The following is a 17,238-nucleotide window of genomic DNA, read 5'->3' on the forward strand; positions in this document are numbered from 1 at the left end:
GAACTAAGATACGATATGAGGAGGAGCTTCCGGCATCAGCACTCTCTGGAGGACTTGTGCCGGGGGATGATCATCAAAAAGCCTCCACAGGGATCCGGACGATGCTGCGGTTGTGGCTGCATCCAGCCCACCGTCTCCTGGACTTGCCATAGGAATGAGGAGGGAGATGTCTAGGCTGGCATGTGCATACAGTGAGACAACGAATTTGACCGGATCTGTACTGTTGGAACTCAACCAGGAGTTGGGAGGGGTGCAAGTTGTAGCACTCCAAAGTCTTATGACTATAGACTATCTACGGTTAAAAGAACATATGGGATGTGAACAGATCCCAGAAATGGGCTGCTTTAATTTGTCTGATTTCTCTCAGACTGTTGAAGTACAGTTGGACAATATCCATCATATCATAGACAAATTTTCACAAATGCCTAGGGTGCCTAAATGGTTTTCTTGGCTTCACTGGAGATGGATGGTAATTATAGATTTGCTTTGTTTATGTCACCGTATTCCTATTATGTTAATATGTGTGTGCAAATTAGTTAGTAGTTTAAAACCTATACATACTTAAGGTACTCTACAAGAAGATATGTCAAAGAAATAATCAATCCTCCCATGTTTCCTTCCATATGCTACATCTGTAGCTTTTCTTCTTTCTTCCTAATTACAACCCTTAAATAGAATTCGTGCCTCATATCGAATTTACCGGGTATCATAATTCCTCCAGGTGGTAAAGATACCTCGAGACAAGTGCTGGGCATAGAAGCCACAGGGCATAAATCTGCAAAGAAGTAAAAAGCTAACCTTTTCAAACAATATGGCTTCTCTCTAACTTACCAACTTTACATTTCCCTGTATGGCCCCGGAAGAGGACTGGTTAGCCAGAGACGGGTAAGATTCCTCAAGGGAGGAACAACCTAAGACAGGCACAGTCGCAGGGGGGCCATCAGGTGAGAATTTGGGGATCAACAGAGGTGAGGCTCAGAACCTCACCCCCCCTGCTTTGAGAGAAATCTTCTGCATCCGTGGATGTTTTGCTGCCCTTGTCTAGCCTGGATTAATACTTAGTCCATAGGCACACACCTGATCATCTGATCATCTACATTTGCCCCCTTACAGCACTAAACTGTTTTCTACCTTTATCTTGCATCTACCTACCACTTCAGCATTTTATTAAAAATAAAAATAATAATAATAATAAAGGGAGAAATGTGGGATTCACATATAAATCAAGTATAAAAATCAAACGAATATTCATATTTGACCTGATTGTTTATAGTTTATAATGAGTGATCAAAACCAAAAGTTTCTGTGATGAATGCCCTTGTACTGTTCACCATGTAAGAATTTATTCACTATGTAAGAATTCGTTCACCATGTAAGAACTTGCTCATTATGCTTCAGAAGATTGGAGACTGACGAGAATTAGACTTGAGATGGATTAATGATTGTACATTGAGCATTGACCCCCCTATACTGAATTTTATTGTTGTTAACAACCATTTGATCAATAAATATGAGAGATGCCCTCTCAAAAAAAAAAAAAAAACTGCAAGGACAGGCAGGCTTTGTCTTGAGGGTTTTTCCACTCACCCTTCTGTACAGGTCTAAAAAAGCACCAAGAGCCAGAACCAGGTTGTTCCTGAAGTCCTTCCCAGGACATCCAAACCCTCGCTGTGCTCTGAGGCATTAGGGTTCTGCTATCTGCTAGGACTAACTGCAGTAATTAACTTTTAAAAAGTTCGCTGCTAGGTGACAGTATCTTCTCATATGAGCCAACATATTTGTCTTTTAATGGCAATCACTAAAATCTTGAGCCAAAAATGGGGGTGGGGAGGCAGATAAAAGAGAAAAAGAATTTCAATTTCAAATTACAGGATTTGCCTAAAAGATTATTTGTAGACAGAGGCTTACAATTAATGATAAAGTGTGCCCAGACCACTAAGAGCCTCACCAGCCACTGTGAGACAGGCGTGATCCCTGTCCTACTGTGGGGGAGAGAGAGGCTCAGAAAGGTGAGGTGCCTGCCCACGTCTACAGAGCTAATCAGTTATGGAACCAGGAGGAGGACTCAGCTCTTTTAACTTGTACTTGATTCTTTGTCCTCCCGCTCTGCTGTACGGAATATTTGATGAGGCAGAGGTTGCAAATATTGACTGAAAAGAGCTATCAGTGTTTAAAATAATTGTTCACAGATTTAAATTTCCTTTGCTTTATTACTATTATTACTATCATTATTGTTACTATTTGACTTTATGTTTTCCACAGCACTCATTACTATCCTTTTCCCCTCCTCCCATCCACTGGAAGAAACACTCCACAAGTGTAGAGACTTTGTTACATTCACTGCTATATTCCTAAAACCGTGTCTGACACTCAGTGAATACTAATAGAAACAAAAAAAGAATCAACTAACATAAATAATAAAAAGGTGTTATTGTCCACTATATCTCCATAAAACTGAAAAAAACCCAAGAAAAAAAAAATTCATATGGAAACACCAAAGACCCCAAATGGCCAAAGCAATCCTGAGAAAGAAGAATAAAGTAGGGGGGATCTCACTCCCCAACTTCAAGCTCTACTACAAAGCCATAGTAATCAAGACAATTTGGTACTGGCACAAGAACAGAGCCACAGACCAGTGGAACACATTAGAGACTCCAGAAATTAACCCAAACATATATGGTCAATTAATATTTGATAAAGGAGCCATGGACATACAATGGCAAAATGACAGTCTCTTCAACAGAAAGTGCTGGCAAAACTGGACAGCTACATGTAGGAGAATGAAACTGGACCTTTGTCTACCCCATATACAAAGGTAAACTCAAAATGGATCAAAGACCTGAATGTAAGTCATGAAACCATTAAACTCTTGGAAAAAAACATAGGCAAAAAACTCTTAGACATAAACATGAGTGACGTCTTCTTGAACATATCTCCCCAGGCAAGGAAAACAACAGCAAAAATGAGCAACAATTAAGCTGAAAAGTTTCTGTACAGCAAAAGACACCATCAGTAGAACAAAAAGGAACCCTACAGTATGGGAGAATATATTTGAAAATGACAGTTCCAATAAAGGCTTGACGTCCAGAATATATAAAGAGCTCACACGCCTCAACAAACAAAAAACAAACAACCCAATTAAAAAATGGGCAGAGGAACTGAACAGACAGTTCTCTAAAAAAGAAATACAGATGGCCAACAGACACATGAAAAGATGCTCCACATCGCTAATTATCAGAGAAATGCAAATTAAAACTACAATGAGGTATCACTTCACACCAGTAAGGATAGCTGCCATCCAAAAGACAAACAACAACAAATGTTGGCAAGGCTGTGGAGAACGGGGAACCCTCCTACACTGCTGGTGGGAATGTAAATTAGTCCAACCATTGTGGAAAGCAGTATGGAGGTTCATCAAAATGCTCAAAACAGACCTACCATTTGACCCAGGAATTCCACTCCTAGGAATTTACCCTAAGAACGCAGCAAACAAGTTTGAGAAAGACAGATGCACCCCTATGTTTATCGCAGCACTATTTACAATAGCCAAGAATTGGAAGCAACCTAAATGTCCATCGGTAGATGAATGGATAAAGAAGATGTGGTACATATACACAATGGAATACTACTCACCATAAGAAGAGGAAAAATCCTACCATTTGCAGCAACATGGATGGAGCTGGAGAGTATAATGCTCAGTGAAATAAGCCAAGCGGAGAAAGAGAAATACCAAATGATTTCACTCATCTGAGGAGTATAAGAACAAAGGAAAAACTGAAGGAACAAAACAGCAGCAGAATTACAGAACCCCAAAAATGGACTAACAGGTACCAAAGGGAAAGGACGTGGGGAGGATGGGTGGGCAGGATAAGGTGGGGGAAGAAGAAGGGGGGTATTAAGTTTAGCATGCATGGGGGGGAGGGAGAAAGGGGAGGGAGGGCTGTACAACACAGAGAGGACAAGTAGTGAGTCTACATTTTGCTATGCTGATGGACAGTGACCGTAATGTGGTTTTTAGGGGGGACCTGATATAGGGGAGAGCATAGTAAACAGAGTATTCTTCATGTAAGTGTAGATTAAAGATTAAGAAAAAAAAAGAATGAAAGAAAAGGGGGATTAATCCTTGATAGGATAAAACAATTGGTAAATCAAAGATTAACGCATGCTTTAAATATCCTTAATGTTGAACACTTAAAGGGTGTCAGATGATCAGCTATGGAGGTAATCTTTTCTGATAATATTCCTTTCTCTTAATTAAAAAAAAAAAAATCAGTCCCTGTGTGCTGACCTCCAATGAGTTCTGCACAGTGGTATAGAGGGCATGTCAAAGTGTGGGCAAAGGGTCTGTTTGTTTCTATGCAGAAGATCAAGGCCTAGCTTGGATACCCAGAAAATGAACTAAGATACGATATGAGGAGGAGCTTCCGGCATCAGCACTCTCTGGAGGACTCGTGCCAGGGGATGATCATCAAAAAGCCTCCACAGGGATCCGGATGATGCTGCGGTTGTGGCTGCGTCCACCCCACCGTTTCCTGGACTTGCCATTGGAATGAGGAGGGAGATGTCTAGGCTGGCATGTGCATACAGTGAGACAACAAATTTGACCAGATCTGTACTGTTGGAACTCAATCAGGAGTTGGGAGGGGTGCAAGTTGTAGCGCTCCAAAATCTTACGACGATAGACTATCTACGGTTAAAAGAACATACGGGATGTGAACAGATCCCAGAAATGGGTTGCTTTAATTTGTCTGATTTCTCTCAGACTGTTGAAGTACAGTTGGACAATATCCATCATATCATAGACTAATTTTCACAAATGCTTAGGGTGCCTAAATGGTTTTCTTGGCTTCACTGGAGATGGCTGGTAATTATAGATTTGCTTTGTTTATGTCACCGTATTCCTATTATGTTAATAGGTGTGCGCAAGTTAGTTAGTAGTTTAAAACCTATACATACTTAAGGTACTCTACAAGAAGATATGTCAAAGAAATAATCAATCCTCCCATGTTTTCTTCCATATGCTACCTCTATAGCTTTTCTTCTTCCTTCCTAATTACAACCCTTAAATAGAATTCGTGCCTCATATCGAATTTACTGAGCATAATTCCTCCAGGTGATAAAGATACCTCGAGACAAGTGCTGGGCATAGAAGCCACAGGGCATAAATCTGCAAAGAAGTAAAAAGCTAACCTTTTCAAACAATATGGCTTCTCTCTCACTTACCGACTTTACATTTCCCTGTATGGCTCCGGAAGATGACTGGTTAGCCAGAGACGGGTAAGATTCCTCAAGGGAGGAACAACCTAAGACAGGCACAGTCACAGAGGGGCCATCAGGTGAGAAACTGGGGAACAACAGTGGTGAAGCTTAGAACCTCACCCTCCCCCCTGTGTTGAGAGAAAGCTTCTGCATCCATGGATGTTTTATTGCCCTTGTCTAGCTCGGATTAGCACATAGTCTACAGGCACACACATGATCATCTATAATTGCTCTCTTACAACACTAAACTATGTTTTCTACCTTTATCTTGCATCTACCTACCACTTCAGCAGTTTATTAAAAATAAAAATAATAATAATAATAAAGGGAGAAATGTGGGATCCACATACAAATCAAGTATAAAAATCAAACGAATATTCATATTTGACCTGATTGTTTATAGTTCATCGTGCGTGATCAAAACCGAATGTTTCTGTGATGACTGCCCTTGTACTGTTCACCATGTAAGAACTTATTCACTATGTAAGAATTCATTCACCATGTGCATTGAGCATGGACCCCCCTATACAGAATTTTATTGTTGTTAACAACCATTTGATCAATAAATATGAGAGATGCCCTCTCAAAGAAAAAAAAAGAGCTCTAAAGTGTCACTGCCTGGGTTCCAAACATTTGGACAATTTACTTTTGTGTGCCTCAGTTTTCCTCATGTGTACAATGGAATCAATAACAAAACCTCTCCAGAGCATATTGTGAGATTAAGTGAGATAATTCATGTTAAAAGCCTTATTTATATGAAGCACTTCAGAATGATACGTAGAACACATAAGCCTTGAATAAATGTAACCTGCAATTATAATATTCTATTCAAATACATTTTTGTAATATAAATACTCATCTGCATTTTTCAAATAAGTGCACATTTTTAATGATCAGTTATATAAAAAGAAACTTTCATTTTTACATTAAAACAAATGTTGGCCTGATGTCAACATTTTCCTGAATTGGTTTCCTAATATTTACCTTAAAATCCCAGTAAATATCAATATAGTCCTAAAAAAGCCAGAAATTTTTTGTACTTGGAACTACATTTTAAAAAGCCTAGAGAAATTATGTAGTCTTGACAGTGACCAATAACTGTGAGCACTGGACTCATTTTGAACTTAGCCTAATATTCAAATACACATTTACTTTGATAGAATCAAATTTCAAAAGGTCACATTTAATCCTTCTACGGATATGTTAGGCAAAAAAGTATTGTTTCCTCCAGACAGATACAACATCAACATCAAATCAGGGTAACCACTTCAATTATCTTGAACCAAGAAAAATGTCAACACTTCTTGCAATTTTCTCTCTCAAATATGAAATGGTATAGTCTTCCATGGAACACTATATAATAAAAGGTCAGAGGCACCAATTAAAAACAGACCCAGGCACAGTTCAAAAAAAGTACAATAATCTACTCAAATAGAACAACCTGATCTTCAGAGTCTCTTAAATTAATCAACAGAGAATAAAGGCAAAATTATCACAGTGAGTTGGGTAAGCTTTGGGAAAAGGAGCAATTCAAAACACAACATATTTTTTTTGTTCTTTTTTAATGGGATACCATTTATTTGAAGAAAGGAACAACACAGAAACTACAATTATTAAGACTTGGATATTTAGCAGACACTTCCTTGAAAATGAACATTGGCCTGTCCCTTCAAGAAAATCAACTGACAGATGATAATTGACAGTACTTGTTGCCTTGATAAAAAGGAAACTGAAAAGAAAAATCAGGATTTTGCAAAACTTGTGTCCCACCAGTAAGTCTGACAGCTTCTCAGTACTGACACACTTTTCTATTGGGATCTGTGGTAACATGAAACAAATGTGATTTTTTTTTTCCCTGTGGGTTGTTTTTTTTTTGGTATCATTTATCTACAATTACATGAGGAACGTTATGCTTACTAGACTTCCTCCCAGCACCAAGTCCCCCCAAATAACCCACTACAGTCTCTGTCCATCAGCGTAGTAAGATGCTATAGAGTCACTACTTGTCTTCTCTGTGACAACATATTTTTTTGACTCTCTTTTATAATGCGTGAAGATATAAACCCCATTATTACACTTTTTCACAACTTCACGTTAGACTTCAGACACCACATGCTCTAAAGGGGACACAACAATGTGAAGTCCCATGATCATGGGCCATGAAGACAATAGGTCCTGACCAACAGTTCTTCTTGGGACCTGTGGGACTAGTCACAAGTAAAAAACATCCCACACAACTGTGCAAACAAACTGTTTTCTTTCATGCATTATGAAAATATATAAATTTAGCTCAGCAATAAAACATGAAGAAGAAATAAGTATCCCAATTCAACAAAAATAAAACAAAGAAACTTAAGGGACAGCTGGCCCCCACTCTAAAATATTTAAAGAACTTTCTTCATTTTGCACTCTTTGACTATTATGAATAGGAAAAAGGATCTCCATTTTTTTAAAAAATCTCTTTACAACCTCCAACTATTTGGCTATATGTCTAAGGAGTCACTGTGCAAAATCTATTTTCATACTCGAGATGTTAAAAGGCTTAATTTCCTTTCTTTTTACTGTGTTTTATATTTTAAAATCAAACTGTATACAGGATAAAATACATTAATAGCATTTTGGAATTCTGCCTTCCGGATACCATCATCCCACAATTTTCCTAAATACATTACCCTAGGTTCCTTGGAAGTTAACAAGTTAACTAGGAAAAAGATATACCAAAGGAAAATAAAAAGAGGGTTTATTTGTTAAAAGCCTACTTATTCTTCCTGTTTTTACCCCTAAGTATTTATGAATCAATAAAACCTTTAAAGTAAGCCTTAAAGATTCTCCAACCCAACTGCTCCCTAAGGCAGGATTCCTTTACTTAGAACTCATTTATTAGAACACCGAATATGTATGCAGTGTTTTATCACAGAACAGGCTGGGCATTCACTGCAGATGCAGTAAAGAGGCACTGGTTTGGGCCTCTAAGGACTTTAGTATTCTATGTTTGTATGTGGCGATGCTCCATTCCGAGAAAGGCCAGTGGAGGTAATAAAAAAGATCTGTTACTGCATTCAATATTTGTTTTTTAATTATGCATTTCACCTGCGAAAAATAATATAGGATCTGAAAAGGCAGGTATCTTCAGTTTATCACATTCTGATCAGAACTTCTGATTGACAAATACATGTCACTTATTGTAACCACAAGGAAAAGTTATCTTTTAGAAAAAATAATTTTAGTAAATGCAGTATAGAATAGAACTTTATAAGACATGAAACAGGGTAAATGACACACAAATTAACCTTGCTGGTGAAAAGGCTGAGCCGAGCTGGGTGGGATCAGCCTATCCATCTGCAGAGAAGCATGGTAATGAAGTAGGAGAAGAATCTTCCTGACAAGGCAGTTGCTGTCCACAAAAACTGATTAATGAGAAAGGTTGTGGAATTAACGTACTGGTAAGGCTTCTTGAGCAAAAGGATAGACACCAGCTTTCTAAAATTGTGAAAGTCCTTCTCAGAAGCAGTGGTTCAGACGAACTCATGCATACAATTCAAAGTGAAAAGAAATGTTCATTTAATTTCCTAGAACTTTCCAACACCCAGAATTAGAGAACATTATGTGCCTTTCTTTCCTTTTTTTTATGACAAATAAGGGCTGCACTGCTACCCTGATCTGAAATCTGGTGTGTTCATCATGGCCTTCCCTTCCTCAGCAAAAAAATTATGAACGTTAAGGGGCTTACAAAAATGTCTCAGGGACACAATTTTTCCTATACAGAATAATAGTACCTGTCCTGTGACTGTAAATGAGAAAATGTCTGATGGAAGACTCACTTTCATCCGCACATGTGACCACCCTCAGAACAAGATGTCATCGAAAGAGGATTAGGTCAGATGATCCAGTGACAACACTGACACAGTCCTCTACAGAACCATGTCACAAAACTACCTTTTCCACTCCAAGGAAATTATTATAGATGGTGCCCAAACCTGGCTTTTCCGTCGCTGAGCCAAACCCAGCTACCAAGCCCAGAATAGAAACTGACACACTTATTTGAAAATAATCCAGCAAAAAAAACTATGAAGAATGATATGAGAGAAAAAACTAATATTCTAGAATATATATTTGCCACTAATGTTCTAGAGTATTATACTCTGGAAAACTGCATTAGTACAAATGTACAAATTAGACATAATTTCACCTTCCTGTCTGAATTACTTTAATGATGTTGTTGAATGGCTGTTGGGATGCAATCACAAGTGAGCACTGCAAGACGGAAATTATAAATAAGATACTGAAAAATTTGAACATGAAATGAGAAGAGTGCCTTTATTTATACTCTGCCATGTTTACATCAACCTCACTGAAGAAAATAAGCTCAAAGAGTATTATGACTAACACTAGAACCAGAAGTCAAAAATCACCTCAATGGTCAGAGGCACTAGTTTCATCAACAGTGAGAGTTTCTTCCTCAGACCACTGAAATGCATGTGGCATGAGTTTCCAAGGAAAGAGTCCTAGAATGCTATGGCTAGCACAAGCTTTACAAAGCACCTAAATCACAGGCTTTTAATATAGTTTTCTGTTCTCTGCACATCAATATGCTGTGGACAGTACAAAGTCAAAGGTGACCTGGGCAACAATCAAAATCTGGGAGGAAGATGGCCACTTTCTAGGAGAACAAAAGGCACCTCTGATCTGAGGGATTACTGGCAAGTCTACACTAGACAGAACGTAGTTGTGAGTGCACGGACTTCCCTTGCTTTTCCTTTCTTCAACAAAAATTTCACTCATTTGACCAATTACACAAATAATGTCCATCAGACGCACTATGTTTTTCAAGAAAGCAGACGCAGTGCAAAGTGTAAACACACAATATCTTTCACAAAACCAGAAGCACTGACTAGCTCATCACCAAACAGTACCAGCTGTAACTCTGAAACTCACTTACAATAACCATTCTAAAGCTATCAGCTTCATTTCAACCAGCATGTGAACTGGAGACACACTGGGGCTGTAAGTATCTTCAGTTTAGACTGTCTTAATGCCTATTAACTAAACTCTCAGTAAATGTCAACTCCACAGGGCCAGGAATTTTTATCTGGGTATTCATTGATATATTCTCAGGACCTAGAACAGTGCCTGGCACAAAATACTGTATAATCATTTGTTCAGCAAATGGTCACTGCATTGACATGAAGAGTCATGTCTAAAAAGAAAGTATTGCAAGGTGGGCATGAAACTGCTAAATAATGTCTATTTCTTTCCTCAAATACTGTACTAGATCTTATATCTAGCCTAATTTCTATTCTCTTCAGAAGCAGGTACCTTTATTACTTCACAAATTTGCACATCCCAGCTCTTCCTGCACTCCAGAACAACCCCAAGAAGGCTGAACTCTGTTTATTTAAATTACATGTAATCCATGAACAACAGGAAAATGCAGTTAGAGTGACAAAATATTTCATCTTCAAGTATCTTCAAAGAATGGAATTCTTAGCAAAAATAACATGTATTTCAACCTATAGCCATGTCACAGAACACTGTGAAACACTATTAAACTGCAAATAACACTGGTAGCTAGATGTGCTTAGATGAAGGATGAAAGAATTATTTTTTTTTAAACTTGCAAAAAATTTCATAGTCTGAACAGTATAGAGTTTAAGATGTCCCCGACAGCTAACTGCTCCTCTCCTTTGAATTGCTTTCCTACTTCTACTCTACTTTTCTCAGCATACAATCACATTAAATGGAATTCACTCACTGATTCATTTATTTGTAAATTTGTTTTCATTTTAAACTGTAATATTTTGAGAGTTGGAAATGGGCTTAGGCTTCCTTCCATTCTCAGTACCTAGTAATTAATAATTTTTATCAATAAATTATTAGTAGAAGGGTACAGTTGAACATTAACATGAAAGCAACATAATCAATCCAAGAAGTTGAAACATGTTTTCATAAATTCAAGACTTCAGTGATAATTGAAGCACTAGTACTTTAGAAAAAGAAAATCAAGCAGTGATTAATTGAGAAAAGAGAAAGATTACACCCTTTCTAAGAATTATTCATTGAGAGCACTGCTTTATAATGAAAAGCCTATCACATCAATCCAATTGGGAAATAAAGAGAAAAATGTCTCTACTCTTGTATCGTAAGACTTCCAAAACTCAATGCCTTTGGAGATCAAGCACAAGTGAGGTAAGTTACAGAGGCATCTGGGCAACTAAGTAGCGATAATATCCTGGCCACTAAGAAAAGTCTAAGTCAGTGAACTTCCATGATGTCCTAATATGAGCTCATCATGAAATGTCATATGCTTCATTATATAATCTCTCTGAGCATGTTATGACTATAGCCAAAGTAAAGGAAAACAGGAGTGTCTCTAAATCAATCATGGGCCATGAAGCCAGCAGACTGTATGACAGATGCAATTTTTCTTGGCACCACTTGGGCGTAACTAATTGATGACAATCGCATGTCCACGCTGGCACATTTCCACAGGGGATGTGTGCGAATATGTCACATCTGGATGGTAGGCATGCTGGGGTCCTGAGGCACAAAGATCTGCTAAAACCAGAGGCCCAGCAGCTGAGCTCAATGAGCACCGTGGGAGCTCCGCAGAGTGATGAAAGGGCTAAATTACCATGAACTGTAAATACAGATTTATTCCATTAAAGCACGAGGTAACTGCCGCAGCCATCTCTTATTCAAACAAACACTGTCTCTGTTTTAAAAAGGCCAGCATCTATATATATATTCCTAACTTCAGAAAGAAAATTTGCATTTGTCCTATGAGATGATGGCACACAGAGCAAACTCAACAAAGTTTCTATGATGCCCTTTAAATTAAAAAAAAAATCTCCAGACAGAAGCTAGAAAGGAAAAATATGATAATCTACTGTCATCGTGTTGGCAAGAATAGTTCTCCTCCAGTTAATTCAAATGTGAGATTTACATACTTGATAGAAAGCTCATGTTGAGAATTTAACATACTATAGTAAAAAAAAATAATGTATTAATACATAACTTCATTTTTCATATGAAATAGATCAGTATATATGGCTAACTTTTCCTAACTGAGAAATCAGACTGAACAATAATTTTATTTTAATCCTACATAATTATCAATAAATTTATTACTAATAAATTATTCAAATGAACTCTGACAATTATGTGAAATGATGAGAAGCTCTCTCATGAAAAGTCTGATGTGCTATTCACAAAATTACTTCAATAAAAAACAAATAACTGAGAAACTATTCACAAATGTTTAATTAAATACCTCCCATAAATCTTAAGTCAAGAAATTACTTTCCCCAAGCAGTATGACAGAAATCATCCTAAACAGTAGTATGTTCTTGTGGATAAACTTCTAATTTTAATCTGGTCAGAAACTAAAATTCCATCTGATTTAACCCTTTTCTTTTCAGATCACTTTTTCTATCACTCATTCCTTTCCTTTCACATCCTGCCTTCCATCAAGCTGGTGAACAATTTTAAGATGCTGTCCGACCTTGCCACTAAACTGATTTTCCAAGATGTCCGGTCATCCTAGGACAATTAGTGAGTAGTAGAGAGGTATGGCGAATTAATCATTCACTTCCCTAAGGAAAACTAAGACATGACAGCCCTCTTTCTCTATTTGATTATGATTGCCACTCATCTCCTAAACATTTATGTGGTGACAGAAGGCATTAATAATACATGAGACTTTTTCACATATGGATTAAATAATGAAAAACAATTTCATTTTAGAAAAATCATAAAATATTTTTTAACACATCCTTTCCACTTGTAAGTCTGCAAATACTTTAGGTGGCAAGACTATGACTAAAAGGGAAGCACTGTTTAAACCCTACATGAAAATAGGAGTAAGTTGCTCAAGTGAGACTTCCCATGCGAAGATTTATAAAGCAAAGTCATTGGCTTTTCTCACCTTCTATCTTCAGTTCATCTAGGATCACAGTAACATAGAAACCATTTACATCACAGAAAAGCTGGTCCTACCACAATGTAACATTTTGACTCTGTGTATTTAAAAAACACAAACAATAGATGGCAGGTAGGCAGAGCAGAAGAAGGAATAAGAAAGAAAGGATGGGAAGAAAGAAAATGCAGCTGATGTTAAAACATTTTAGATAACCTCTAGTTTCATTATCTCAGTCTCTGTTACCACTATGAGTAGCTGGGACCCTCAAGCTGACGACTAGGATTCTGCATCTAATCTGGCGTAGATACTCTGATTAGGCCAAGCCACATGGTTTGGTTTATTTTCTTATCATCTGTCCCCAGACAGAAGTGTAAGACTGGCATGAAAAAGGAATTTTTTATCGAGAGACAGTAACAGTATTGTCAACATACATTAACATCCTGGTGAACAAATGTTTTATTTAATAATAGAGTTATCTTGTCTCTGACCTACCGGATCATTGCAAGGAAACCACTCGTGATCCAGTGTGGGGGCCCGGCCTACGGCCAAGGCTGAGCCCCACTCTAGCTGGACAACGCCCTAAAGATGGCGCCTGCTTCCTGCTCACCACCCTTTCCCCTCTTCCCTGTTGGGGATTGGCCCAGCAGACTTTCATACCCGTGCACAGCTCGTGCTGCCCGCTTAGAGTGGCGCGTGACACCTATCCGCTTAAAGGTCACGCATGATACTGTCCCGGATTGGTTGGGTGACTGAATATAAGGGAGCCCGCCGGGAGGGAGGAGAGCTTCCCGACAACTGCTGTAACCGCCGCAAGAGGTTAGACAATAAAGCCTAGAGAAGAATCAAGACCTTGGGCGTGTTGCTTCAGTCCCTGAAGGGTCGCGACAATCCAGCTTCCCCACAAAGCAAGCAGCAGTTACCCTCCAGGCCTAAGCCCTGAAGGTCCCTTCAGTGACTCCTAACAGCAGTTCCAGAACAGGGATCCAAAGTGCGAGGGACAGACGCCAAGTTCTCCAAGGGTTAATCACCCACAGACCCCATTTTTCCATTCCTCAAACCTTTATCCAGGGTCATGGGAAATAATCTAGAAATGCAGAGTCCTCAACTTTACCATTCTGCTTAACATCCTCCCAGGCAGAGTCCAGTGCCCAAATGGCAAGTGGCAGAACCAGCTGCTGCTCTAATTCCTATTTCAAAAATGTGTAGCTTTAGGAAAAGAAAATGTTCAGCAGTCCTTCCCACCCTGAGAGTGTAAGAGCTCCACCAGTCAAACACTGACCAGACCACACAGGTTCACCATGGGGTCTCACTCTTCAAACACCTCTCATTTGAGGTGTTTTTCTTTAGTGTGAACAACAGAAACCAAAAAGACACAAATGCTTTGCTTGACCTCCTTCCCCAAACCAAACCACAAAGAAACAGGACCTCTGTTTTTCCCCATTAATAAACATCCCGGAATTTATTATGATAAAATTTCTCTTTCTAAAATGAACACTTACTTTGGTTTGATGATATCAGACAGAGATAATGAAGACTAGGTAGTAAGACTAAGGCTAGAACAGTGTTTTTTACAACTGACAACTAGTGACTATGTATGTAAAACTCCACTTTAAAAAATAGTTGTCTATTTTCCTTTTATTTCACTCACACACTACAAGCTTTCACTGCAAGTACTTACCTGACTTTTTTGCCCTGTTCGGAGAGCATCTTTACCAAGTCAGCAATGGGGTACTGTGCTTTGGCAGCACAGAGACCATAGCCTACAAAGAACATTAAGAACACAGAAGAAGGTGGTTTCAATTTGAAATTTTATGAACTACAATTTCTGTCTTGATCAAAACATATTTTTACACCAAAAAAGGCAATCAGGTAACAGGACTAGAAATGAAAGCAAATTATAATGTAGACTTTTGAAACTACTGGTGTTAAGTTCGGATTCAAAATCTATCGGTCCCTGTTCAATCTTCTGCAGTGTCCGATACCGCAAGGCACCCCCCTCGTCCCCACAGACCACACCACACACGCACTTGTGCTCTCTCTCTCCAACTCTGCCTCACGAAATGTTTTCAGACTGTCTTCATTCTTGGCTTTGTTAACATCAATCCCCTGGTAACCCTCCTTACTTTGTCACTGTTCTTCCTCAATTTCCTTAAATAGATGTTCTCCTTTAGCTCTCCCCCTTAAATGACAAAGCTCTCACTTTGTCCCACACACTCCCCTTGGAAAATCTCAGCCCACTGCATGGTTTTAACAACTGTCTGATGCCTCCCAATCTGTCTCTGGGCTCCACCTGTCATTTGAGCTCCATACAGCATGTCCACTGACCCATCTCCACCTCAAACTTATTATCTTCAAAAAAGAACTTAAAAATCTCCCCTACTGCCCAAAAGAAAAAAAAAATGTTCCAAATTTCTGATGTTAGGTATAACCAAAAACTTCAGTCCTCTTCCTTATTCTCTTACCCCTACATTCTGTCCATTCTCCCTTGTATAATGAATCCCATCTGTCCCCACTTTTCTACTTGCATTTTTCCAAATACCAAGTCTCTGCTCAAGCTATTCCCTCTGCCACCAACACCATCCATCCTCTAAGATGCAAAACAAACCCACCCCTCCCAACAATCCTTCCTCGATCCCCCATTACAGAAAAACTGTCCACACAGTCCAATTAAGCCTTTATCATAAACCACCTTGTATTATTTATTGATCTGATTTCTTCACTAGATGGAAAATCTCCAAGAGAAAAACAATGTGTCCTTTACATCTTCCCGCCTTTACCCTCCAGCACGGTGCTTCTCAACCGGTAATGCCACTGCCACTTTGGCTGGGACAATTCATGATGCAGGAATGTCCCAGGCATTAGAGCATATTGGGATCATCTACTCCCACACATTAGCTGACAGTAGCAGCCCCATCTTTAAGACAACCAAAAACCCCAACCCACATGTTTCAAATGCCTCTAGAAAAGGACACTGCTCCCAACTGAGAAGGCTTGCACCTGAACACTCAATTCTGCTGTTTGTTATTCACATCTGAGTATATAACCAAATAGCAAAGTACCCATATGTCAAATCAATAATAGACGTTTTTTATAGAAACCTCCTATGAGAGCATAACAGAGAATCTTAATCTAAGAACAACGTACTGTCTCTAATACCGCAGCATTCTGTGATAAGAGTAAAGAACTGGAATAAACCTCAGTAGAGTAGGAAATTGAGGCCTGAAGAGATTAAATGAGTTGGTCAACGTCCTGTCAATTGTTAGAAGCAAAATTAAGAATAAAAGTGAGGTTTTGTGACCTCCCCAGACCAAATTCTTTCTACTAGGCCATGTTACCTCATCTTGTTAGGAACAACATTATTTTTTAAATATTTACTTTTGAAAGGAAAGAGATTAACATTTACTAAAAGCAAGTCTAATGAGTGAGCTGACACTTTCACATACTATATCTAATTTAACCCTGACAATAGGACCAGGAATTATGGATGACAAGAAAAATAACAAGACTCAAAGATGATTGATACATCTGTACAGAATCACAGAAAGACATGGATAGAACCTACTACATCAATTTATAGAATGTCTACAGGATCCCCAAAATATTAACCTAAGCTGAGAATTCTCAGTATTTTTCACTTAGTAATCACAGGGTTGCTTCTAAGTTTCCATTATGTTTTCAAAAATGAAAGAAGTTTCAGTTCAATTTTTCCCCTATTGTTTTAATCAGTGCAACAGCTATCATATTAAGTTTGCTTTTTGGTTTTTGTTTTTTTACCTGGAGTAATAATGATGTTATTAGCTTCTCGAATCATGTCAATTGCATTGTCAAGGTTGATTTCTGTATGTGTGCCAGAAATTTCCATGGGTTTTCCCCCAGCTGTTGAAGTAGTACCATAGCCTCCAAGAATCACATTAGCCAGGGAGCGATTCATTGCCTAGAGAGGAAAATTATCAGCTGTGAGTTTAATCTACGTAACTTTTTTAAAAATTGTATGAATCCTGTGTATATAACATTCAGAATCATCTAAAGATTTTTATTTGATCATCTAAGAAATTGACTTA

At 38.4% G+C, this 17,238-nt stretch overlaps 1 protein-coding gene across 6 annotated transcripts in view; it reads right to left on the reverse strand.

Annotated features, from left to right (window-relative positions):
• Positions 1-17,238, reverse strand: part of NNT (nicotinamide nucleotide transhydrogenase) — a 110,439-nt gene that overhangs the window by 17,787 nt on the left and 75,414 nt on the right. For all 6 annotated transcript variants that reach the window (XM_073236435.1, XM_073236457.1, XM_073236442.1 and 3 more), the window contains exons 18-19: positions 16,952-17,111; positions 14,856-14,937 (exon numbers count right to left, since the gene is read on the reverse strand). In XM_073236435.1, coding sequence (XP_073092536.1) covers positions 14,856-14,937; positions 16,952-17,111 — 242 coding nt within the window. The remainder of the gene's footprint in view (positions 1-14,855; positions 14,938-16,951; positions 17,112-17,238) is intronic.

The sequence above is a fragment of the Manis javanica genome, chromosome 1 (assembly GCF_040802235.1).
Source record: "Manis javanica isolate MJ-LG chromosome 1, MJ_LKY, whole genome shotgun sequence".
Taxonomy (NCBI): Eukaryota; Metazoa; Chordata; class Mammalia; order Pholidota; family Manidae; genus Manis; species Manis javanica.